This window comes from Saccopteryx leptura, chromosome 7 (assembly GCF_036850995.1).
Source record: "Saccopteryx leptura isolate mSacLep1 chromosome 7, mSacLep1_pri_phased_curated, whole genome shotgun sequence".
Lineage (NCBI taxonomy): Eukaryota > Metazoa > Chordata > Mammalia > Chiroptera > Emballonuridae > Saccopteryx > Saccopteryx leptura.
In genome coordinates, this window is record NC_089509.1 from 60,368,023 (window position 1) to 60,394,030 (window position 26,008).

At 37.4% G+C, this 26,008-nt stretch overlaps 2 protein-coding genes across 7 annotated transcripts in view; one reads left to right on the forward strand and one right to left on the reverse strand.

The window, feature by feature from the left end:
• The window catches only part of CIR1 (corepressor interacting with RBPJ, CIR1), a 34,870-nt gene extending 18,395 nt beyond the window's left edge, over positions 1–16,475 (reverse strand). The window contains exons 1-7 of one of the 2 annotated variants that reach the window (XM_066346549.1): positions 16,324–16,475; positions 11,235–11,329; positions 7,503–7,576; positions 6,911–6,921; positions 6,761–6,825; positions 6,419–6,467; positions 4,951–5,068 (exon numbers count right to left, since the gene is read on the reverse strand). In XM_066346549.1, the coding sequence (XP_066202646.1) occupies positions 4,951–5,068; positions 6,419–6,467; positions 6,761–6,825; positions 6,911–6,921; positions 7,503–7,576; positions 11,235–11,329; positions 16,324–16,395 (484 nt within the window). In that variant the 5' untranslated portion in view covers positions 16,396–16,475. The remainder of the gene's footprint in view (positions 1–4,950; positions 5,069–6,418; positions 6,468–6,760; positions 6,826–6,910; positions 6,922–7,502; positions 7,577–11,234; positions 11,330–16,323) is intronic. The other variant, XM_066346550.1, reaches the window with a different exon arrangement.
• Positions 16,476–16,503: 28 nt separating this feature from the next.
• Positions 16,504–26,008, forward strand: part of SCRN3 (secernin 3) — a 34,242-nt gene continuing 24,737 nt past the window's right edge. The window contains exons 1-6 of one of the 5 annotated variants that reach the window (XM_066346552.1): positions 16,541–16,588; positions 17,991–18,125; positions 18,465–18,634; positions 20,024–20,205; positions 20,756–20,955; positions 24,849–25,061. In XM_066346552.1, coding sequence (XP_066202649.1) covers positions 18,476–18,634; positions 20,024–20,205; positions 20,756–20,955; positions 24,849–25,061 — 754 coding nt within the window. In that variant the 5' untranslated portion in view covers positions 16,541–16,588; positions 17,991–18,125; positions 18,465–18,475. Of the gene's footprint in view, positions 16,589–17,990; positions 18,126–18,464; positions 18,635–20,023; positions 20,206–20,755; positions 20,956–24,848; positions 25,062–26,008 lie in introns of all 5 variants that reach the window. The other 4 variants (XM_066346551.1, XM_066346554.1, XM_066346555.1 and 1 more) reach the window with 4 other exon arrangements.

Below are 26,008 nucleotides of genomic sequence, written 5' to 3' on the forward strand. Positions count from 1 at the left end.
GAGCTCTCAGGCAGACTATGGACTTTGGGTGATAATATGTCAATGTAGGTTCATTAATTGTAATAAAGGTACCACTCTTGAAAAGAATGTTAATAATAGACCCTGGTCGGTTGGCTCAGTGGTAGAGCATTGGCCCAGTGTGTGGAAGTCCCGGGTTCGATTCCCAGTCAGAGCACACAAGAGAAGCACCCATCTGCTTCTCCACCCTTCCCCCTCTCCTTTCTCTCTATCTCTCTCTTCCCCTCCCACAGCCAAGGCTCCATTGGAGCAAAGTTGGCCCGGGCGCTGAGGACAGCTCTATGGCCTCTGCCTCGGGTGCTAGAATGGCTCCAGCCACAATGGAGCAATGCCCTAGATGGGCAGAGCAGTGCCCCCTGGTGGGCATGCTAGGTGGATCTCAGTTGGGCACATGCAGGAGTCTGTGTGACTGCCTCCCTGCTTCTAACTTTAGAGGAAAAAAAAAAGAATGTTGATAATTAGGAAGGCTATGCATTTGTCAGGGAAGGGTATATGGGAAATCAGTGTACTTTCCTCTCAATATTGCTATAAACCTAAAACTTCTCTAAAGAGAGGTCTAAGAAAAAGAAACAAGACAAAGAGAACAAACAAAACGATTCACTAAAGGCATACAGATACATGTAACTATGAAATCTGTGAAGTCAAAAATACATATAATCGCTCGGTTCCTGCTATTAGCATTGCAGAGGGAAGCAGCCAAGATGGCGGAGTGCTGAAGAAGAAGCCACTTTGTGCAAAGAGGAGATGGGGAACAGAGGTGAGAATAAGGCTGGTGAGGTACAAACCTTTGATTCTAGGAAACTCAGCTAAGTCAGTGGCTTTGGGAGCCCTGAATGGAAAGGGAATTGTTTATCCATTGTGTGTATTTCTCACCGGCTGGGTGCGAGCTAGGATTAAATATAATGGCCCACTAAACAAACAAACAAACAAACAAACAAATAAACAAAAACCCAAATAATCCCCCCCCAAAGAAATCTACTTGCTTTGTTGAAAACACCACTGCAGATTAAAAAATGTTCCTTTTATTCCTTTTTTTTTAAGTGTGCACACGAGATAGAAAGAGAGAGTGAGACAGACAGACTGGAAGGGAGAGATGATGAGAAGCATCAATTCGTCATTGCAGCACCTTAGTTGTTCATTGATTGCTTTCTCATGATGTGTCTTCACCAGGGGGCTCCAGCTGAACCAGTGACCCCCTTGCTTAGGCCAGCGACCTTGGGTTCAGGCCAGCAACCTTGGTTTTCAAGCCAGCAACCTTTGGGCTCAAGCCATCGACCATGGGGTCATGTCTATGATTCCACACTCAAGCTGGCAACCCTGTGCTCAAGCCTGATGAGCCCACACTCAAGCCAGCAACCTCAGGGTTTTGACCTGGGTCCTTAGCATTCCAGACTCATGCTCTAACTACTGTGCCACTGCCTGGTCAGGCAAAAAGTGTTCAATTTCAATAACATTAAAAAACATGAGTGACAAATGATAACACTCTATAATAAGAATAGGGCCACAGAATATGGATATAAGCTGGGTAACAGGACATTTCATTATATTGTAAAATAAAAATATTTCATAAAAATTCAGTCACCATTGAAGCTTGCAAGTTTTACATATAATTTGGATGTATCTAGAATAGATAAAAACTTACAAAGATGATCTTATCAGTAGCAAAGATATTCTAAACAAGCTTAGCCAAAAAAGCATTTTGATTGCCTAATTTAACTTTGTAAAGGAGAAGTAAATCTCAGAGCTGGTCTCTGTAAACCTCACAGCTGGAACATTCTAACAGCACCTTGCAGTTTCCAGTGATCAAAGTAAGTTACTTTATATACTACAGTAAGAATTTCATAATAGAAATAATGCAACACCAGGGGGTACGGTTATCATGAAATAATTACACTCCTGGGGGATTACAGGCACAAGACTATATACCCCAGGGGTGTGATTATCCCATGATAACCACATCCACTGAAATTGCCTTATTGCAAAAATAATCTCTATTCACTGGTGAGACATTATTCAATAGGTGATTTTTTTTAAATAAAAAGATTTTTTAGCTTGAATCAGCAAGTGGATTAGGAAATTGGGCAGTTTGTTTTTTCATTGCATTCAAATTCAAATACAACATCATTATTACTTGCTCTCCTACTTGATATAGGAGAGTTTTGATTTTGTTTTAAGATTCTCTATTAGTGTTAGTTAAGTGATCCTGCTAAATTCAGGTCAAACCTTAAAGACATCAACTGAGCAATACAATTTTAAGTAATTTATTTCTATGTATAGTTTTAATTCTTCAAAAATAATATTCACTTAAAAATTATAAACGTACTACCACTGTTAATATGTTGGGCTATCCCCTTCCAGGCATTTTTCTAAAAATATCTATCTGTATGTTTACCTAAAGATATAAAAAGAAACACAAATTGAATCCATATAACTACTTTGTTTCATAATCTTACTCGGCCAAATGATATAAACAACATTCATATCATTAAGCAGACTTCACATCATCTTTAATGGCTGCACAGTATAGTATACAATTGATAACACATAATTATTCACTTAATATCCTTTTATTATGTATTTAGCTTCTCTCTCTTACTATTAGACAAAATACTTAGCAACAAAATCTTTGGACATATCCATGATTACTCTTTTGGGATAAACCCATGAGTGTGTAATATTAGTAAAACATAATTTAAAACAAACAAACAAAAGTACTGTTTCGCAGATCTTCAACTCACTGTTCTTACATACAGCTGAGCTGATGGCTCTCAACCTTGACGATACATCAGAAGTATGTGGTACATCATCTTATGTGGTGTCACAGAAGGTAAAGTGACTGATTTTTATCAGAGAGTTCAGTGTTTTGAGATATTCTTAGAAAATATTTACCAGTATTTGTTCTTACACTTACATCCCACAGAGCAGTTAAGCAGTTTGCTTTAAGCTACTAAGGAGCAGAGCTAGGATTACAAATCAGGTACTGACTTAGCTCTAGCGCTCCCCAGTCTGTGTTCTTGGCCACCAAGTACACTGCTCTCTGAAGTTATGGTTCCCTCTGTGTGGAAGGCTGTTCCTTCTGCCTATGATACCAAATGCTCTCCTCTCAGATCTTACACAGCTGCATCTTTCCTGTCATTGTCAGGTCTCAGTTTAACATCACTTCGTCAGAAGGCCCTTCCTGGCCACTAAATCAAGTTACTCCCCATTTAGTTCTTTTTATTTTTTATTTATATTTTTAGTGAGAGAGGAAGAGAAAGGAAGGGAGAAAGATGAGAAGCATCAACTCACAGTTGCAGCACTTTAGTTGTTCATTGATTGCTTTCTCATGTGTGCCTTGACTGGGGGGGAACCAGCCACGCCAGTGACACCTTGCTCAAGCCAACGACCTTGGGCTTCAAGCTAGCAACCTTTGGGCTCAAGTGAGTGACCATGGAATCACATTGATGATTCTATGCTCAAGCCAGCAACCCTGAGCTCAAGCTGGTGAGCTTATGCTCAAGCCAGATGAGCCCACACTTATGCTGGCGACCTCAGGGTTTCAAACCGGGGACATCAGCATCCCAGGTCAATGCTCTATCTGTGCCACCATCGGTCAGGTTTAAAATTTTAATTACAATATTCTATCTGTGTACTTCCTCTACCTATTCTGACATTCATAACACCATTAAAGAAAGAGTGTCAAACTTGATAATGGATCAGATTTCTAAACTCCTAATATGAAAACTGGCATCTTGAATCCTACAGCCTACATCTGGCTTGCTGAGAAAAAGCAGTATCTCTTGCTATAGACTGGAGACTGAAGGTCATATGCTGATTGAGGGTAAACCCTGGGCTCAGAGGTGGCAGTGGAAGCCATAGAGAGTATGAACAGGTGCATCAGAGGACTAGATGAGCTGAGGATGGGGCTTCATGCCCAGAGATTTGCTTCAATAGAATAGCTTTGTCTTTATCTGTTTTATATATCTTTTTAAAGAAAAACAGATTTTATAGCTGCTTAAAAAAATGTAGAAGATCTCGAGTTATATAATCAAACCCTTATTTTAAAATGAAGAGTTGAAGCTCATAAAGGTGAAATACCTTGCCTGACCTGTGGTGGCATAGTGGATAAAACATAAACCTGGAATGCTGAGGTCACCAGTTCGAAGCCGCAGGACTGCCTGGTCAGGGCACATACAAGAAGCAACTACAAGTTGATGTTTCCTGCTCCCCCCCCCCCTTTCCTCTCTCAAAAATGAATAAATAAAATCTTTAAATAAACCACACAAAATAAAATAACTTGTGTAACGTTATAGGGTTAAGCAGGTTATTTCTAATTATAATTTATTATGAGTTATGGTTTGATCAGTGTGGCTGTCTCAACAATATACTAATTTAAGTTAAAATTTCTCAGTTTTAATTATTTTTAATAAAAAGAAACCAAATGACATAAACCAAATTAGGCCAATTTTTTTAAGTAGACAATAATATGCTGGAAAGTAAATAATTTTCAAGTAAAAAATAATTTTAACATAGTTAACATCATTTTAAACTTAGTTTTGATTTTATCTCTGAATTAAAAAAAAGGTAATTGCTAAGACTTCTAGACCAACCTACTTTTACAATTCAGGAGAACATTACTATGAGAAATAACATTTCTTCCTGCCATTTTTAGGTTACTAACCTGATAAATTATGTTAATATATCCTTCATAGGGGCCCTTAGCTAGACACATTAAATTTAATTCTAATATACAGCCTTTCAAATTCAAAACATATGATCCGAGTTTCCCATTGGGCATCATATTTTGGGAATGTGCCTTAGTTCAAAAAACCCAACCCAACCCAACCAAAAGAAAACAATAACCCAGAGAGATTAAAAGAAAATATTATTTTATCTTTCATTACTTGTCCTTGATATAAATTCTAAAACAAATAAATTATGTCTAATGCCTACCTGCGCCATCAGTGGGAACTGAACTTGCATTGATTCCAGAAAGACCAAACAAAGGACATTCTCGATCTGTGTTGACATGACCCCATTTGTGACATTTAATGCACCTCACATTTCGAACCTGAGAAATAATAGTAAACATTATTTTGGTTATTAAAATACTAAGAATCTAACCAATGTTCGAATCCCTCCTTCTTGGTAGACTTTATATTGAATTATTCTAATTTTAGATATCCAGAGAAAGAGACTCCATAAATATATTTTATAATTTAATACAAATACTAAGATCTTTTACTATAAATCCTATTTGAAAGCTAAGCTAAATTCTATGTACTTCTTTTTGACTCTTATTTTGTGACAATAAAACAATGTCATACTCCCCTCCCACCCCCCAAATGGTGTCCTGGCCAGTGGCGTTGTCCTGGAGTGCCCAGGTTACTGGTCCAGGGTCAACTGCTTGATCCAGAGGGTGCTGGCACAACCACAAGGTCACCGGTTCAAGCCCTGGTCAAAGCATGTATGAGAGGCAATCAGTGGGTACACAACTAAGTAGAATAACAAGCTGATGTTTCTCTCTCTCTCCCTTTCCTATCCTCCTTTCCTTTCTCTCTCTCAAAACAAAACAAAACAAAGGTAAAATTTCAAAACAAAGTATGTCATGGTTTCATATTAAATTCTCTAATTTTAAAAAGTTAACCTTTAAGTTTCAATTTCCTAGACCAGGGGTTGGCAAACTTTTTGTAAAAGGCCAGATACAGGTAGTCCCCCAGTTAGGGATGAGATAGGTTCTATAAGTTTGTTCCTAAGTTGAATTTGCATGTAAGTTGGAACAGGTACATTTCCCTATTAAATGCAACTTAGATGTTTGTCTTAACATACTTTTTTACCTTTCTGTGCATGTAAAAACTTAAACATTTTCAAACTTACAAAACCAGTCTCATTCATAACCCAGGGACTGCCTATAGCAGTGGTTCTCAACCTGTGGGTCGCGACCCACAGGTTGAGAACCGCTAGCCTATAGTAAATATTTTAGGCTTTATGGGCCAGAGGTCTCTGTTACAACTACTCAACTCTGTCACTGTAGCAGGAAAGCAGCCACAGACAGTATGAAAATAAATAAGCGTGGCAATGTTACAAAAAATGTTAATTATAACAAGAATCTAGCCCGCTGATGACAACTTGTTCTAGTTCAAAACAAGTATTTTTTTGCATCTTTTCTGGATTTTGAGCTAATTCTCCAAATTCCTTGAAATGGCAAAGCCAATTATCATCATAACATTCACTACAAAACTTTGATTTCTCTCTTTCATCAGTCTATTACATTTAATGTTCTCTCCCCTAGTCCTTCTATTACCAGGTACAAATAGAAACAATTGAGCCCCTTTTCTGCTTAAATACCTTTGGATAATAATATAGAGAAGCATTTGTTAAATACAAATTATACTTACAGACTAAAATATGTATCACTTGCCTGAATACCAAAGGGCTGATCTCGGATGTTCATGTCATCTTTGGCATATCTATTAAGTAAAAAAAAATATACAAACATAATATATAGAACTATAAAAATCCATTTAGTATTTCCAACATCACTTAGTTATTAAATGTCTAGTCTAATGACCTGTAATTTTAAAAAAATGAAAAAAATAAATAAAAGAGACTATAATCAAGTAAATTAATTGCATAAGACAAATTATTAAAACTACCTATTCATATTAAATGCCTTCTTCAGAGAATGAAAAGACAACACAAGAGGAGATATTAGATAAATTTAGTGACATATATTTTATCTGAAAAGAAAACCAGTTCTTACTTTTCTCGGGGAGCTCCTTTCTGCCATTCAAACTTGTATTCGGTTTCTCCTTCTGCTTCCTCTTTCTAAAATCATTAAAAAGTCTTTCAATATTTTCATAAAATTACAATCTATTGCAAGTAAATTCAAATATAGAAAGTGGTACTTTACCTCTTTGTTTTCTTGATTGCATACAAAAAATATGGGAGGAAAAGGTAGATCAAGTTAAAAACTTCTTAAAAGTTTATCATATACTATATATACTATGATATATCATGATATTTAATTGTGACTTGTAGAGTTTATTGGTTTGACATTTTTTTCTTTCACAAGATAAGTTCAAAACACTGAAGGATAAAATATAGTATTAAGAGATAGCACTTAATAAGCATGTAATTCCTAATTTTTTAACTTTTATAGATTTTTATTTTATTTTTACTTTTATAGATTTTTAAACAGTGAATATTATGCTCTCTATTTATAAGTATATTCAGTAAGGACAAAAGATATATACATAAATTATAAAAGAATAAATGTACTTCTGATGTTGAGATTTTTTTCCTCCTCAAAGGACAAATCATGAAATATTATATATTAGACAAATATTTTTAGTATTTACTCTACTGATTACAGCATTTTCAAATATTATTTTTATACAATAATAGCAATTTTAAAAGGTAACAACTTTAAAAATGTCATTAACCGCTCTTAAACGTTAGTTGCAAACATACCAAAGACCTAAGAAAAGAAATGAGGCGAGTACCTTTTTTAGCTCCTGGTGGAGCCTCATACATGAAATTAAGGCCATTCTTTACCCGTTCATCTCCCATAAGCAATCTAAATAAAATAAGACTAAGGTTAACAATTTTATGTAAGAGGAAAAAATTATAGAATAACTGTCCTCTCAACCCCTAAAACTCCAAGAGAATTAAAGTTTTGTGATAAAGTTCCAAAACTTTACTCCACTCCTTAGATGACATCTGAAATATCTATGAGTCCACACTGACATAAATGAATAAATATCTAACTAAATGAGACAAAGGGAAAATTTTTCTTTTGAGAAGAATTCAAATTTAAAAAAGTGTAGAAGGAATGAGAGAATTAGAAAATCACCATTAGGGCCTGACCAGTGGTGGTACAGTGAGTGGATAGAGCACTGACCTGGGATGCTAAGTTCAAAGCCCCGAGGTCGCCAGCTTGAGTGTGGGCTCACCTGGTTTGAGCGCAGGCTCATCAGCCTCAGTGCAGAATTGATGGCTTGAGTGTGAGATTAGAGACATCATCATATGGTTGCTGGCTTGAGCAAGGAGTCACTGGCTTGGCTGCAATCCCTGCCACCCCCAGTCAAGACATGTATGAGAAGCAACCAATGAACACCTAAAGTGATGCAACTATGAGTTGATGCTTTTCATCGCTCTCCCTTCCTGTCTCTCTCTCTCAAAAAAAAAAAAAAAAAAAAATCACCATTAGAAAACCACAATAACTGATACAGGTAAGATCCGTCAATGAATGTTAAAATTAGTGGGCAAAATTCCAAAAAACACAGGATATATATACATAGCTTCAAATATTTATTAATTACTAAAGGAAAAAAAAGAAACTCTAAAAAAATTTATTGCTTGATGTTTGGAAAGAGGGACACAGAAAGAGAAACATTGATTTGATTTGTTGTTCCACTTATCTATGCATTTACTGGTTGATTCCTGTATGTACCTTGACTGGGGGGTTGAACCCGCAACCTTGGTCTATCAGGACAACACTCTAACCAACTGAGCTATCAGGCCAAGGCAAGTAATTCTTTTTTTAAGATGAAGAATAAACACACTATAATCTGTTGCAAGCCTACTTTCCCACCTACCCTATCTCTTTATTGGTCTAACTCAATTATTGACTGTTTCCTGAACACCCTCTCTACTCTCCCATGGTGATCATCTTTAATAAGCTTTTATGACATGTAAATCAAGGTTTCTCAACTGTGGTGCTACTGGCATTTTGGACTGCATCACTCTTTGTTGTGAGAAGCTGTCTTGTGCATTATAAGCTGTTTTTTAGTATCCCTAGTCTCCATCTGCTCGATGGCTGGTAGCACCCAACCTGAGTTGTAACAATCAAAAATGTGTCCAAACATTGCCACATGTCCCCCTGGGGGGACAATAACAGCCCTCAGTTGAGAACCACTAATTTAAATTCCTATCATTCTTATAGTTCGGTTTACTATTTTTATTTTACACTATAAAAAAACAATGACAATGACAACAATCAGTAACATACTGCTTTTCTTCACATTCGTATGAGTTTTTAGGAAATCATTGCCTTTTCCCCTGGAGAAATAATCTACAGACAAAAACAAAGTAGTACCACACTGTGAAATCAGCAAATCCTAGAAGTCAACAGTTTGAAGACAACCCCCAGGGGCAGGGGAAAAAAACAAGTGTCACAAGAGACAGACAAGCACGGATAAGGACAGCAAGCTGGGGAAAGACCAGGTCAGTGACACAGACCCAGACAGCAGGTACCTTTTCCTCCTGGCACCCACTGCCACCACCTCAAACAGGTGGTTTTTTTGCATTTTTCTGAAGCTGGAAACGGGGAGGCAGTCAGACTCCCACATGCGCCCGACCGGGATCCACCCAGCATGCCCACCAGGGGGCGATGCTCTACCCATCTGGGGCCTGGCTCTGTTGCATCCAGAGCCATCCTAACGCCTGAGGCAGAGGCCACAGAGCCATCCTCAGCGCCTGGGCCATCTTTGCTCCAATGGAGCCTCGGCTGCGGGAGGGGAAGAAAGAGACAGAAAGGAAGGAGAGGGGGAGGGGTGGAGAAGCAGATGGGCGCTTCTCCTGTAGGCCCTGGCCAGGAATCGAACTCGGGACTCCTGCACGCCAGGCCAACGCTCTACCACTGAGCCAACAGGCCAGGGCCTCTTATAGTTCAGTTTAAATGCCACCTCTTTCAAGTCTTACCTTGTAATCCCAAATGGAATTATTCTATTCTATATTAGCATGCTATAGTTTTTTTTAAATTGATTTTACAGAGAGAGGAGAGAGACGGGGGTGGGAGGTAGGGAGAGCTAGAAGTATTAACTCATAGTTGTTTCACTTTAGCTGTTCATTGCTTTCTTTATTGTATGTGCCTTGACCGGGCAAGCCCAGGGTTTTGAACCAGTCACCTTAGTGTTCAGGTTGACGCTCTATCTCCTGTGCTACCATAGGCCAAGCTAGCATGTTAGAGTTTTTAAAGCAGTGTGTTTTTAATACAACAGTTATGATATTCAGCCTTGAAAACTACGTGTATATCCATTCCTTTCTAGATTTTTTTGAAGGTAGAGAGAAACTATGCTATCACACTTTTTTTTTTTTTTTTTTTTCATTTTTCTGAAGCTGGAAACGGGGAGAGACAGTCAGACAGACTCCTGCATGCGCCCGACCGGGATCCACCCGGCACGCCCACCATGGGGCGACGCTCTGCCCACCAGGGGGCGATGCTCTGCCCATCCTGGGCGTCGCCATATTGCGACCAGAGCCACTCTAGCGCCTGGGGCAGAGGCCACAGAGCCATCCCCAGCGCCCGGGCCATCTTTGCTCCAATGGAGCCTTGGCTGTGGGAGGGGAAGAGAGAGACAGAGAGGAAAGTGCGGCGGAGGGGTGGAGAAGCAAATGGGCGCTTCTCCTGTGTGCCCTGGCCAGGAATCGAACCCGGGTCCTCCGCACGCTAGGCCGACGGCTATCACACTTTTATAGGCCCCTACAATATCATTCATTGTCTTGCATAAAGTAGGTATAGTATTGAATAAAAGTTAACCAGATTTACTAAAAATGAGAAAAGTACTTAATTGAACTAAAAGTATTTCTTTAATTTTGCTCTCTATATACTATGTTATGTTTTAAAGAGAGTATTTAGTAGTAATAGTTTAGCATTACTTTGCTTAAGTTCCATATTTTGATAAAAACCAGTAGTAGAAGTGAGAGGTATGTTCCATGGAACTAAAGCACCACTATTCACCTGCTTGATTAACCAGAGAAACCAGCCTCAGAGTCAGACTTACAAATACACATATAAAATGACAACAACTATAGGGCAGGTTCTTTGCTGGACCAAACCAATGTAGAACTCTAGCCAAGATCCTGCCATTAACAGAACAATGACATGCAGGTCAAGAAGAGACACTTTACTTTTTGAAGCTTTCCTGTGTAACTTTTCATTTCAGTGTATTTTAAAGAAATATCTTTGTGAGAGGTCTCAGTAGTCTGAGTATAGATTTTTATGGTTCTTTTAAACTTTGCCAAAGTTGAGACTTGATCCTAGACTATATACAATGTCACACAAATCTATATTTAATGTGAATTATGGGTAAATGGCCATCTACAAATATAAGAGTAGAATCTTATATTTAAAACATTCAATTCAAAAAGGCTAATTTAATATATAATTCAGTAAGGGATCATCCTCATGTAACTGATTATTCTAAAATCACCAGGATAGTGGAATTTCTTACCTATTATCATATGATTCTTGTTCTTTAAGATACTGTTGCATTAATTCTTCTTGTTTCTTCTTATCATATGATATTTTCTGTTCTGCCATCCATACCTAAATTAATGAAGTAAAAAATTTTAAATTAAATAGAAAATTTGCTTTTCTCTTACATTAAAGTTTGAAAAGATACTGTATGACCAACACAATCTATTTTGGTCATTAAGACACCATCACAAAATAAGAGCTGAAAAGTCTGATTTGTGCCTTTGTACATAAGTCCTTACATCCAACCATTCAAAAGAGCTAAACTTTTAAATAAAAATGTCACACTTGAGGATCACTCTGAATACCTATGATATAAGAGCTTTTTGTACTCAGTTCCTGTGTTATTTCACAGAGGATAACAACCATCTCTCTAATGTAATATGTCTAGAGTAGAAGACACACAGAATATAACAGTCAGGTTAAATAATGCCCATGGATGCCAATGAGTACCACTGACACCCCAAGAGAGGAGAAATGGAGGATAAGGAAGAGGAAATAAAAGATAGTTGTAGAAAATGGGAAGAGCCAAGAGAAGAAACAAAGAGATGAGAGGTGTGTCAGATGTCTTAAAGGCACCAACACCATAGGCTGATGTGTCCTTATGTGAAATTCTCAAAACCATAAAAGTAGTGAAGGTAAAAAGCCCACACAACTTATGCAAGGATATTTAATTATGTTACTTCCAGGCTTAAATTGTATCAATGACTTTCCACCACCTTTAGAATAAAGGTTGACAACCATTCAACAAAAACAATTAATATTTTCCTACAAATGTGCTATCTTTTAAGAAAGTAAATTTGAGGCCCTGGCCGGTTGGCTCAGCAGTAAAGTGTTGGCCTGGTGTGTGGAAGTCTTGGGTATAATTAATTCCTGGCCAGGGCACACAGGAGAAGCACCCATCTGCTTCTCCACCCTTCCCCCTCTCTTTTCTCTCTACCCCCCCCACCCCCCACCCCACCCCCCACCCCGCCGGCAGCCAAGGCTCCATGGGAGCAAAGTTGGCCCAGACACTGAGGATGGCTCCATGGCCTCCACCTCAGGTGCTAGAATGGCTCCAATTGCAGCAGAGCAACGCCCCAAAGGGGCTGAGCATTGCCCCCTAGTGGGCATGCCTGGTGGATCCCGGTCAGGCACATGCAGGAGTCTGTCTGCCCCCCACCCACTTCGGAAAAAAAAAAAAAGTAAATTCGAGTACAAATACATTGGTAACATTATAATTATTAAAATAAGGAGAAAAATTAGTGTGGGGAGGAGGATGTATGTGGAACAAGACTGACATTATTCAATTTCAGAAGCAAAAAAAGGGTAGTAATTAGTATTTTAGTAGTGCTGAGATAGGAAAGTTCTATGGGCACACAATTTGAGATGGGAACAAGAAAGAATCATATGGAGATAAAAGCAAAAACTGAAATGAAAAGAGAACCCTTCAGGGACAGAATATACCAGAAATTTATCTTGGTATAAGTTCCTGAAAGTTTCTTCCACTGACTTTATACTTAACAATGTAATGTTATAGTAGAGGAAAAAACCTACACTTGGGATAGGCAAAAAAAGGCACGTCTGGAATTTTCACTGTAGCTCAAATTACAAACAGAGTAATGCCTGGCAGAATAACATATTAATAACAGTCTAATGAATAACATATTACATCTAACAGAATAACTGCTATTCATTTGCTTTAGATTTTACAAAGTTATTTTTACTTGTCTCAATTGCTCAAGAGCTTAAATACATATTGAGTATTCACCATGGACTGGAATAAAAAGTAAAAAAAATACTGTCTTCAAAATGAATCTGCTAACAGAAAAATCATATTAACTTTTCTGTAATTTTAAGCTGTTCATAAGAATGTGATTTTATATAAATAGTAACAATAAATTTTGATATTTGGGTAACAGAAATATGTACAATATAATGAAATTGAACAAGATAATAAATAACGTTGGGCAGCAAGAATGAAGACTGGTATAATGAAATGCTTTATAGCAACCTTTGGTTTTAAAAAGTTGTTTTTTTATATTAAGAAACTATATTCACAGGTAGCCAATGTTATGCATTTCTTGTATATCTACAGCCTTCCAAAGATGTCCCAATGCACTTGTACATCAAAGAATACACAGGGTGGTGCAAAAGTAGGTTTACAGTTGTGAGTACATGAAACAGTGTTTATTCTTGTATTACTACTTAATTACTGTATTATTTTCAATAGGGATAACTTTAAACCTATTATTGTCCCACCCTGTATATATAAAACAAATATACACATTTTTTTCTCATGGTTTTCATAAATGGTAACATATACTGCACACATATATACACATAACTAATATGAATAAAATAAAATTGTATATCATGGAAGTCATTCCCAGATCAGGAAACAAAAAATTTTGTATGGTGGGTTGAGAGCTGAATATCACTCTATTGTGGGGCTATAACATCTTTTATTTAATTCAATCTCTTGCTGTACTATTTGAGATTTAAGAAATTTCTGATCTTTTTTTATTAACAACTCTGCTGCCAACAGAAAACCTTGTACACAAGTAACTACATACATGTTAAACAGGGTCTTAAAAGAGGATCAAAATTCTGCCAATGAATAAATAGGTAAGATATTACTGGTAGAGGGAATGACTCAGACAAAGGCTCAGAGGTGTAAAACCAGAATTAAGTAGTTTGATGTTACCTGAATATAAAATCTGCAGTTGGAGAATGGCAGAAGGGAATGAAGATGGAAAAATAAACTGGAGCCAGATTACTGGACTTAATCCTATAGTATTTTAATAAGTGGGAAGAGATCAGATTTGTGCTTTAAAAAGACTACTTAATGGAAACAACTCAAATATTCGACTGATAGACAAATAAAATGTGCTACATATCTACACAATTGAATATTCAGCAATAAAAAGGAATGAAACACTGATACAGTCTGCAATATGGATAAACTTTGAAACATTATGCTAAGTGAAGGAAGCCATTATTTCCCGAAAGACCACATATTTCATGATTTATATGAAATGTCCAGAACAGGCACATAGACACAGAAAGCAGATTAGAGGTTGCCTAAGGCTAGAGGCTGGAGAGGAGGGAGCGTTAAGGACAGATGGGGGGTATGCAACAGAACTAAATGACAAAATAACCTGGAAATGTTTTCTTTGAATATATGTACCCTGATTTATTGATGTCACCCCATTTAAATAAAAATTTATTAAAAAAAAAAAAGGACAGATGGGTAGGAACTGCTAACAGATACGGGTTTTGGGGGCGTGGGAAGGGGTGGTGGAAATATTTTAAAGTTGTGGTAATGATTGCATAGACTCATAAATATACTAAAAACCACTGAACTACATATTTTAAATGGGTGATTTTATGTTAAGTAAGTTATGTCTCAGTAAAGCTGCCATGTAGAGAACAGATTTGCGAGGTATCAAGACTGCAGGCACAAATACCAGCTAGGAAACCTAACAGCCCAGGTGAAAGATAATGATATCAGGTCTAAGCTACGATACAGGCAGTAGTGACAAAAAGGGGGGCTCGAGAATTTATTAGCTGACTAGATAAAGGAGTGATGGGAAAAGGATGAATTTCTTTTTTTTAAAGCTTTTTTTAGATTTTATTTATTCATTTTTAGAGGGAGAGAGAGAAGATAGAAGGAGCAGGCAAGCCCAGGGTTTCAAGCCAGTGATCTCAGCATTCCAGATTGACACTATCCACTGTGCCACCGCAGGTCAGGCCAAATCTTGAATTTCTTGCTTGGGTGACTGGGTGAAGGATTGTGTTACTACCTTTCTTAGTCGTATGAGACAGGAAGTATAAAAAGCAGCTGATTTTTAATGAAAGGTAAGTTCCATTTCAGATATGTTGAGTTTGAGATGCATGTAGGATAGCAAGATGAAACTGGCTAGTATATAGCTATTTTGAGGTGCTCCTGGGGGGAACCACCTGGGGTGGACTTGAGTCATGAGTGAAGAGGGGGTAGTTAAAACTATCAAACTGGATGTTACTGCTTAAGAAAGAAGAGAGTAAGCAAGGCATATTCCAGGAATGAAACTGGGTAACACCTGTATTTTGGGACAGGCTGAGAATAAGTAAATGAGTATGGGCAATTAACATTTTATTGAGCACCCGCTCTGTGTGGTGGACACAGTGCTAGGTGGTACTTTGTTTCAATACCTTTATCTGAACCATTTTATTTACTCCTCATAACAACTTCACAAGTCAAGGCAACTGATTTTTGTTTTTTAAGATTTTGTTCATTTTAGAGAGGAGAGAGCAAAAGAAAGGATGGGGAGGAGCGGGAAGCATCAACTCATAGTAGTTGCTTCTCGGTTGACTTTAGCATTCTGGGTTCATGCTTTATCCAGTGCACCACCATAGGTTAGGCCTGATCTTTCTAATTTATAGATTAGAAGACTGTAATGAGAGATAGTAATTATTATGTGCAATGTGTCAGGGCTAAAAGCGACTGTGTTTGAATAACTAGAATCCAGATCTGATTCCAACGCTCAGACTCCTCCTACTTCACGTCTGCTTTCCACTGCTACAATACTGAACACGGTTTTTCTTTACTGCATGTAGTAGACATGTAACTGATTACTTAAAAAGCCAAACTTCAACGAGGTTATCAGGCAGACGCTACACAATTGGGTAAGATAAAAAGAGGACGCAAGAGAGTGACTTTATTTCCGTTTTAAGATATACCTTATCTTAAATAGGAAGTTTTCTTTGTAGCTGCGCTCCTGGGATTCGAAAAGACAAAAGCAGAATCTGCTGAGGGAAGTAATGAGGAACCCTATTATCAGTCTTCATGTCTTATGGATTCAAATTCTTGATCACAGAGCCCAGGGGGATCAGACCAGGGCGGCCCGTCTCCGGGCTGACGCAGAATGAACGTCGAGGATTAGCTTTGTCAACGGGTTTCTCAGCGGGGAAAAAGGCGCGATTAAAAGAGGATGATGCCTGGAGGAGGCGACTGTCCCAGAGATCCTAGAGACACCACCACTTTCATTTCCAGCATGCCCTGGGAACCCAAAGGGCCAGCACCCTCCCCGGTTCCCCTTACTCACTTTTTTGATATTGGACTTGGAGGCGGGATGAAAGTCCTTCTTGCACATGAAATTGGCGAAAGATTTCCCCATCTTGGCGGATAAGCTGGGGAAAACAGCTACTAGAGCTGAGAGCAACGTAAACAAACTCCGCCGCCTAACCGGAACTGCGCCTCCGTAACAGCGGGGACTTCCGGGGTCAAAGGTGACAGCTTCCGGCAGCGAACTCCACTACCTACCACTGTTAGCCCCTTCCCAGTTTTACCTTTGGTTGCTCGGAGGCCAGGTGAGGGCCGTGTACCGGGAAGGGGCGTGCATGGTTGAAACAGGAGGACGCGAAGTGAGGCGCTGTTGGATCCGGGACCCGTGGCGGGGGCTCCGGGTCGCAGCTGCACGGGCTGCAGTTGAACGGCCCCTACTGGGGTGCGGAGTGCGGCGCGAGCGGTGGCTCTTCTGCAAGATGAGTTTGAAGTTCGAGTCCTTTAACCTGTAAACTCGAATTCGAGTTACATAAACTTATCTGCACCGATTTTCTCATCTGTGTTATGAAAATAGTAATTCTCAGAAAATGTTGCACGTTTGTGAGGATGTTTCTGAAAGCAATGAACTATAGCATATAAAATAGAATGTCAGCTCTACAAGAATGAGGGCTGTTTTGTTGCCGGCTGTACGGTGCCTGGTACGGAAATTTGTTCCGTAAATATTTGTTGAATGATATATACACACGAGTTGTTTGTAAAGGCTCTCAAGGCTTCCCCTCCGAAATAGGCTTGGAGGCTTCCTAACTAGGCTGTATGCTTCCTTAGCTTTCCTCTCGTACAAACTGTTGGGGAGCTCAGATCACCTGGTGCAGTTTGATGGCCCTGAGACTCCAGCGTTTTGAGTGGACGTGGCTGCTATAGGGGATCCACCAACCAACTCCTCTTGCGTGTGTGTGTGTGTGTGTGTGTGTGTGTGTGTGTGTGTGTGTGTATGCGATGCCTTTTGTGAGACGTTTACTCGGCTGCCAAATAATAATAACGGCTTTTATTTTAGTATCTTCTTCTGCGCAGTGTGCTAAACGCTTTACACATTACCTTACTAAATTCTTATAACAGCCCTATAAGATATTTACCAGTGGGGCAGGAGGCCGGAGAGAGATGAAATAGCCTACTTTGGAACACAAATAGAAGGCAATCCAGGAAATAAGGTTGAAATACAGAAAAGAGCAGAAGCATTTGTGACCTCTTTCCATCACTGAGGGAGGAAAAGAGAAAAATTCTTAGAAATTTCAGGCTGAAGTTGTTTCCTATTTGAATAATTTTTGTCTTTCTAATTAAATATTTATTATATTTATATTTTGTTTTTAAGATGTGTACATAAAGCCATTTTAAGGTTTGGGAAGTATACAATAAAAGAAAGAAGGAAACTAAAACAATGTGTTTATTCTGGAAGCAAAGTAAAAAGTGTGAGAGACTTAAGCATTCTACTAAAATCTAGGATTTATGATTTTTCTGAATTATGAATGAAGGCATAATCTTGATCGTAAACTGTACAGTTAGGGTTTACAAGTTATGGATATGAGCTTCCTCATGAAAATATCAAAAAATTTAAATTTTGTTGACATCTTTTGTATTTGTCTGATTCAGTGAGGCTGTTTCAAAATGTCATTCTTATCGATATTATAATTTGTGTGTATTCTCTTCCAGCTCAAAAGAGATCCCTTCTTCATTTCTTTGAGGAAATAGTTGGTACACAATACTGAGACTTTTCTATAAGTTCTGCTGATAAGAGTACAACAATTAATAACACATACTGTCAGGCCTCAAGGATCTCATAGTCCAGTAAGGAGATTCATATATGTACATAAACATAATAAAATATGGCATTTACAACAGTAGAACCTAGATATAGTGATTCCCAAATTTGGAAATAGTCAAAGGTGACTCGGGGAAGACTTCAGGAGAAAAAGATCTTAGGGGGTAAATTTGACCTATAGATTAGAAGCTGTTATTGCTATTTTCTTACTGATTTTTTTACTATAGTACATGAAGTTTAAAATTTCAATGAACAGTTTTTATTAGATATGGCAATACCATCTTGTGGTCATTAAGTAAAACTTTTTGTATATATCTTAAAAATGATTTTCTCTTTTTATTTCGAATCTTCTATATGATTTTCAGTTAAAAAAAAAATGGAACCTCGTTCCTGTGACACTTTTGTAGCTTTACCTCCAGCAACTGTTGAAAATAGGATTATTTTTGGAAAAAATTCAGATAGACTCTGTGATGAAGTACAAGAGGTAGTTTATTTTCCTGCTGCAGTTCACAATGACCTCAGAGGACATCTTAAGGTAGGTGAAGTATATATTTTTGTTAGCAATATGTTTCTTTAAAAATATCATAAAGGTTTTTTTCTCATTAGCTAGCTATTTGGCAGATAATACAGAATTTAAAAATTTTTTAATTTAAATTTGAAAAATAATTTGAATCAGTAGTAGACTTCTTGTTTATTTCATGATTTAGAGGAAGCTGAAATAAATAATAATAATGGTTAATTTTTTAATCAAATACTTTAGTGCTTACTATATGTAAGCATGTTAAATAGGACAGGGGTTTAAAACCTGCTGTCAAGCTTACAATTTAGTAGAGGAACCAGATGCATATGCAGCTAACCCCATTATAAAGTGCAACACTTAAGAGCAGAAAGGACAATTGATTCAGACTGGGGATGAAGGAGCGCTTCACCAGGAGTTGGGGTTTTAGCTGGAATTTGATGGACCAAAAGGATTCTGATTGATGTAGATTGGAAAAGGCATTCCAGATTCTGGAATAACAGTTTTATTATCTGGAAATAAAATTTTGGGCCAGTGATAACAATATCAACATGAATTTTATGTAGTCATTTGGTAGAATACATATTAAGTAATGTATGGGTTCTTTAAACTTTTTATTTAAAAAGTAATTTACATGGTACTTAAAGTCTTACATGGCGCTTTAATTGCTAACATTTTTTAGATTTCAATATTCTAATACTAAAATATATTAAATATATTATATTGTTTTCTATATACTAGGCCAGTTTTTCTTTTGCTCTAACGATTTATTCATCTTGGGTCAATTTCTACTTTTGTCTCTTGATATTTATATCTAGCTTATCCTGTTAACCAGTGTAGTTCTCATTCTTTTCACTATTGTGGACATGCCAGATAGATGGGCTTTTATGGCAGTGCCCTGTGTTTAAGGGCTACTGTATGGGACTTAGTATATCACTAACCAAGAAATACTGGACATTGAGATAGAGAACTGCTCCCTTAAGCTTCAACTCACATACATCTTCCTTTACAAAATGTTTCAAGATTTCACAATTAGAAACCATCTCTCTTCTGAGTTTCCATTAGTTCCTTAGCTTCACTGTTCTTCATGGCCCTTGTACTTTAGATTTGTTGTACCGTAGTTAATGTACAAGTCTTATTTTCTTGAAAGCAAGATCTGTATCTGATTCATCTCTTAACAGAATGCTTTATAATAGGAGATGTTCAGCAACTATTTGAATGAATAAAATGTTCAGGGTCAGTTCTGAATGTTTTAATGGTTATGCTTTATTATTGAAAATTTTAATTTAGTTGTATTTCATTTATCTCTTCTGTAATGGTCACATTTTCTGATTGATTTTTAGGATTTTAGACTCTGATAACTTTTATTTTTTGGTTTTATGGTTGTCACTATAACTTTCTTTACAGTGTACTTACATAGAAATTGATCAAGTTCCTGAAACATATGCTGTTGTTCTCAGTCGCCCAGCTTGGTTATGGGGAGCAGAAATGGGAGCGAATGAGCATGGAGTGTGCATTGGGAACGAAGCTGTTTGGGGAAGAGAAGAAGTTCTGGATGAAGAGGCCCTCCTGGGCATGGACCTTGTCAGGTCATTTTTGTGTTATATTTTTTGCACTATAGAACTTGTCTAAATTTTAAATTTTGGTGTAACTCCTACATATTTTTCTTTTAATTTTGGACTTTAATACTTTATAGTTTGTATCAAAAATGCTTTAAAGTACTGGCATGCAGTGTAGATTCTCAAATAGCATTAATTGGGAGAGTCTAAGAGTTGATAATCATGATTCCTTGGAAGTACCTAATGTATTTTATCAGACTGTAAGTAATTCTCACAGTAACCTCAGGGTATATGTTATTATTCTCATTTTGCAGGTGAGATACCTGAGAGTCAGAGATAAAGTAACTTGCCAATAAATTACCAAGTTGGAATTTGAACACTATCTATTTGACTCCAAACTCTTTGTTTCTGATTCCAAACTGGCTTCCTGAGGAATAGTTTTGAAGTTGGATTTCAGCTTATCTCTTAACTTGTAGGAATTTTTACTTTGAATATAAACACAAAATCTCATGCATGAAATTATTTAAGCAAAATAATGGAAATTTATTTTAATCTGAGAATTTCAATATTTTTATTTTAGACTTGGCCTTGAAAGAGCTGATACAGCTGAAAAAGCCCTTGATGTCATTGTTGATTTGTTAGAAAAGCATGGCCAGGGTGGAAATTGTGCAGAGGGTGGTATGGAATTTAGCTATCACAACAGTTTCCTGATAGTGGATAGAAATGAAGCCTGGATTCTGGAGACTGCAGGGAAGTACTGGGCAGCAGAGAAAGTACAAGGTATAAACAACTTTCCATCATTTGTTTTACAATTCATAAACACTGCCTTAATTGCAGTGCATTTAATTGTCCTTCAAGATTTATAATTTAGTGCAATGAATGGTTGAACTACAGAGGAAATGGAAAAAAATATTTTAATAACTTTTGGTTTTTTGTTTGTTTTTTAGTGAGAGAGAGAGGAGAGAGAGAGAGAGAGAGCCAGAGCCAGACAGGAAGGGAGAGAGACGAGGAGTATCAACTCATAGTTGCAGCTCCTTAGCTTTTCATTGATTATTTCTCATATGTGCCTTGACCAGGGGGCTCCAGCTGAACCACTGACCCTTGCTCAAGCCAGCGACCTTTGGGCTCAACACAGTGACCATGGGGTTATGTCTGTGATTCCATGTTCAAGCCAACAACCCTGTGCTCAAACTGGTGATGCTGCGCTCAAGCCAGATGAGCCCGGTTCAAGCCGGTGACCTCAGGGTTTCGAACCTGGGTCCTCAGAGTCCCAAGTTGATGCACTATCCACTGTACCACCTCTGAGTCAGGCTATAATTTTTAAAAAATATTTTATTTATTGATTTTACAGAGAGAGGATATTGGGGGTGGGGATGGGAAGTATCAACTCTTAGTTGCTTTACTTTAGTTGTTCATCAGTTGCTTGTCATATATGCCTTGACCAGGTAAGCCTAGGGTTTCAAACCACTGACCTCAGCATTCCAGGTCGAGGCTTTATTTTTTTATTTTTATTAAAAAATTTTTTTTTAAATTTATTCATTTTAGAGAGGAGAGGGAGAGACAGAGAGAGAGAGAGAGAGACAGAGAGAGAGAGAGAGAGAGAGAGAGAGAGGAGAGACAGAGAGAGAGAAGGGGGGGAGGAGCTGGAAGCATCAACTCCCATATGTGCCTTGACCAGGCAAGCCCAGGGTTTCGAAGCGGCGACCTCAGCATTTCCAGGTCGATGCTTTATCCACTGCGCCACCACAGGTCAGGCCTCCAGGTCGAGGCTTTATACACTGCGCCACCACAGGTCAGGCAGAAATGAAAAAAATGTAAAGAACATACAATGAGAGAGCACTATAAAGAGCTTTCTTGAAAATGAGGAAAGGTGTTGTTATTTCTTTTTCACATTATATATAAATTTTAAATAATCTGTATCTATTTTCTGTACAGTAGCGCTTAGCTGTTTTATAGTGCTTTTCTACTTTTAAATAACCCCTTACTATTTCTTTTTCTTTTAACTTTGGGCTGAACTCTAGAATTTCATCATGTTGTGGGTATGGTGGTGAGAAAGGGGAGGATGTTTGGGTGGAATGGATATCTGTGGGTTAATGGTTGGAAAGAATATCTTGGTACAATAGTAAAATATAAAAAAAATTGGTATCATAGTAAAACAATTTGATTGTTTTAGAATGCTTTGCTTTGTTTTTCATGGTTTCTTTGTGATCACATATTCCTGTCATTTTCAAGTGAGAAAATCCACATATCCACATATAAGGCAGTGAGTGGAAGACTTAGAATTTAAGTCTCTGCATCCTGACTCCCAATTCAGTGTTGTTTCACTAGAATATAGTCTTGTGCTCAAGTATGATCACATACTTCTTGTGTACTTACCTCTTGGAGCTCAAGGGAGATAAGATACACAAGTGGAAATATTACATGGTACATGAATGACACAGACACATATATGCCGTATGTGTTCAGAGAAAGTAAGTCATTGTGAGCTGGAGGAGTTCAGAAAGGCTTCATGAAGGGACCTTGAGTTTTAGAAGGTTTGGATGTTATTTTCCAAAAAGGTAATTACCAGTTGTTTTGATGGATGTTTTATTTTATATTTTGCATGTATGTTTACTAATACAACATTTAAAAATACATATTGAATTTAGACTGTTTTTCTTATTGTGATAATTTGGTACCATTTATTATAATTGGGTACAAGTATTGATTGTACCATTAAGCACTTTTTATTTTATTAAAAATGCCACATAGAAGAGAGAAATAAATACTGGCATGTTCTTTTGAAAAAGATAGACCCAGCTAGTCATCCATGACAGCACTATTATTGGGTCTAATTATCCATTTGTAGATTAATTTTGCCAACTGGTTGCTCTTCCTTACTAAGGGAGCCCAAGAACCAAATAGTTAAACTGTAAGGAATTAGCTATTAAATGGAAACTTCTTCTTTTCTGTATTTGTTCTATCATGAGTTAAGTCTAGATTTTATAGTGGGAATATCTCATGTATGACTTCATTAAAGTAACTTAATTGATTTCTACTTAGAAGACTATTATTCAAATACTGCCTTAAAAAAAGATCAATTTTTCTGCCTGACTGGTAGTGAGCAGTGAATAGAGTGTCAACCTGGGATGCTGATATTCCAGGTTTGAAACCCAGAGGTCTCCGACTTGAGTGCAGGCTCATGAGCTTGAGTGAGGGCGGTCGCTGGCTTTAGTGTGAGATCATCGAAATAATCCCATGATTGCTGGCTTGAGCCCAAAGGTCACTGGCTTGAGCAAGGGGTCACTGGCTCGGCTTGAGCCCCCCTGTCAAGGCACATATGAGAAGTAATCAATGAACAACTAAGGTGCTGCAACAAAGAATTGATGCTTCTAATCTCTTTACTTCCTCTCTATCTCTCTCTGTCTCTCTCTCTCTCACAAAGTAAAAATATCAAGTTTTACTTTTCATGATATATTTTATTATGAATTCTTTAGGCTTTTATTGTTTCTTCTATTTTGTATTTTAGTTGGACATTTTATTTATAACTTAGTATCATGTTATTTTTAGAAGCCTTATATTTCTGTTCTAAACTTATTTATGACTTCAGTATTTAAAAAATCTAATTCATACAAAAGACTAATATCTAAAATATACAAAGAACTCTCAAAATCCAATAGTAAAAAAAAATCCACTTAGAAAAATGGGCAAAAGACATGATGTCAAAAAAGCACATGAAATGATGTTCAACATCATTAACCATCAGAGAAAGACAAACTAAAATCACAATGAGATATCACTATACCTCTATCAGAATGGCTAAAATAAAGAATGACACCACCAAATACTGGTAAGAATGTGGAGACTGGATCACTGATACATTGCTAGTAAGTATATACAGCTACTCTGGATAACAGTTTGGCATTTTTAAAAAAAGCAAACATGCAACTACCATAAAACCTAGGAATTGCAATATTGTCCATTTGTCCCAGAGAAATATAAACTTACATTCACACAAGAACCTGTACATGTATATTTATAGCAGCTTTTTCCATGACAACCCAAACTGGAAGCAACCCAAATGTCATTTAATTTGTGCATGGCTAAACAAACTGTCACACATCCATACATACTATAGAATACTATTCAGCAATAAAAAGAAATGAACTGTTGACACATGTAATGACCTGAATGAATCTTTAGAGAATTATACTGAATGAAAAAGCCAAAAGGTTATATACTATATGATTCTATTTATGTAACATTCTTAAATGAGAGTTTTTAGAAATGGATAACGGACTAGTGGTTGCCTGGGGTTAACGAGGGGTGAGGGAGGGAGATGAGTGAGTGCCTATAAGGGCGACTTGAGTGATCCTTCTGGTAATAAAAATATTCTACGTCCTGACTGGATCAATACCAGTATTTTGGTTGTGATATACAAGATGTTACCATTGGGAGGAACTGGGTAAAGGATCTTTATTACTTCGTTTACAATTGCATGCGAATCAAACTCAAAAAATTTAATTAAAAATTTTTAATTTAAAAAGTAATTTATCTTTTTGAATATGTAATAGATGCATATAGTATAAAATTTAGAAGTCTAAATTTACATAAAATAGTGATTAAGAATTACAATGTGCTTTATGTTAAATATCACTTTTCTTCTCCCTTCACCTCTTCTTCTTTGAAAATAGAGGGAGTTCGTAATATTTCTAATCAGCTTTCTATAACAACTAAGATTGATCGGGAACACCCAGACATGCGAAACTACGCTAAGCAGAAAGGTTGGTGGGATGGTAAAAAGGAGTTTGATTTTGCGGCAACATACTCTTATATTGACACAGCCAAGATGACAGTTTCTCCAGGCAGATACTGTGAAGGCTACAAACTTCTGGATAAACACAAAGGTAATTTTATCATTTAAATAACATAAAAATGAAAAATTATATTTTGTGTAGATATAATATGGGTATAATAAAATGTTTTTGAAGAATTATTCTTAGTAAAGATGTAGTTTTATTTAAACTAAAATTATTGTGATATTATATGCTTTTTAAAAATGTATTAAGTGAGAAGCAGGGAGTCAGAGAGACAGACTCCTGCATGCTCCAACCTGGATCTACCCAGGAAGCCCCTTGGGCATGTTCTGCCCATCTGGGGCAGCTGCCCTGTTGATCAGCAGCTGAGCTATTTTAGCGCCTGAGTCTAGGCCAGGGTGCCATCCTCAGTGTCTAGAGCCAACTTGCTGTAACCATTGGAGCCATGGCTATCAGAGGGAAAGAGAAAGAAAAAGTGAGAGAGAAGGGGGAGGGGTGAAGAAGCAGATGGTTGCTTCTCCTGTATGCCCTGACTGGGAATCGAATCCAGAACTTTATATACCAGGCAACACTATACCACTGAGCCAATTGGCCAGGGCATAAGCTATTTTATAAGATGAGTGAAGTGCTGTATGATTATAAGAGGGTAGTGATTCTTTTTGAAGGACAAGTTCAGATTTGTAATCTTCAGACATTTTTCCAGTTCTTACTAAGGTTCTTAAATCCAGGTTGGGATTACTTTTCTTCTTAGAGTTCATTGGAACATGGAGACAGAGTTTTTGGACTATGGTTGTTGCTTCTTTCATTTATCTTTGCTAGTATTATTATTGGTTATTTTTTATTACAAAAGTTATATCTAGAACTTGTCAAAAAGACAAACTGAGCAGCCTGACCTGTGGTGGCGCAGTGGATAAAGCATTGACCTGGAATGCTGTGGTCACCAGTTCGAAACCCTGGGCTTTCTTGGTCAAGCACATATGGGAAGCAACTATGACAAGTTGATGCTTCCCACTTCCACCACCCTCCTCTATCTAAAA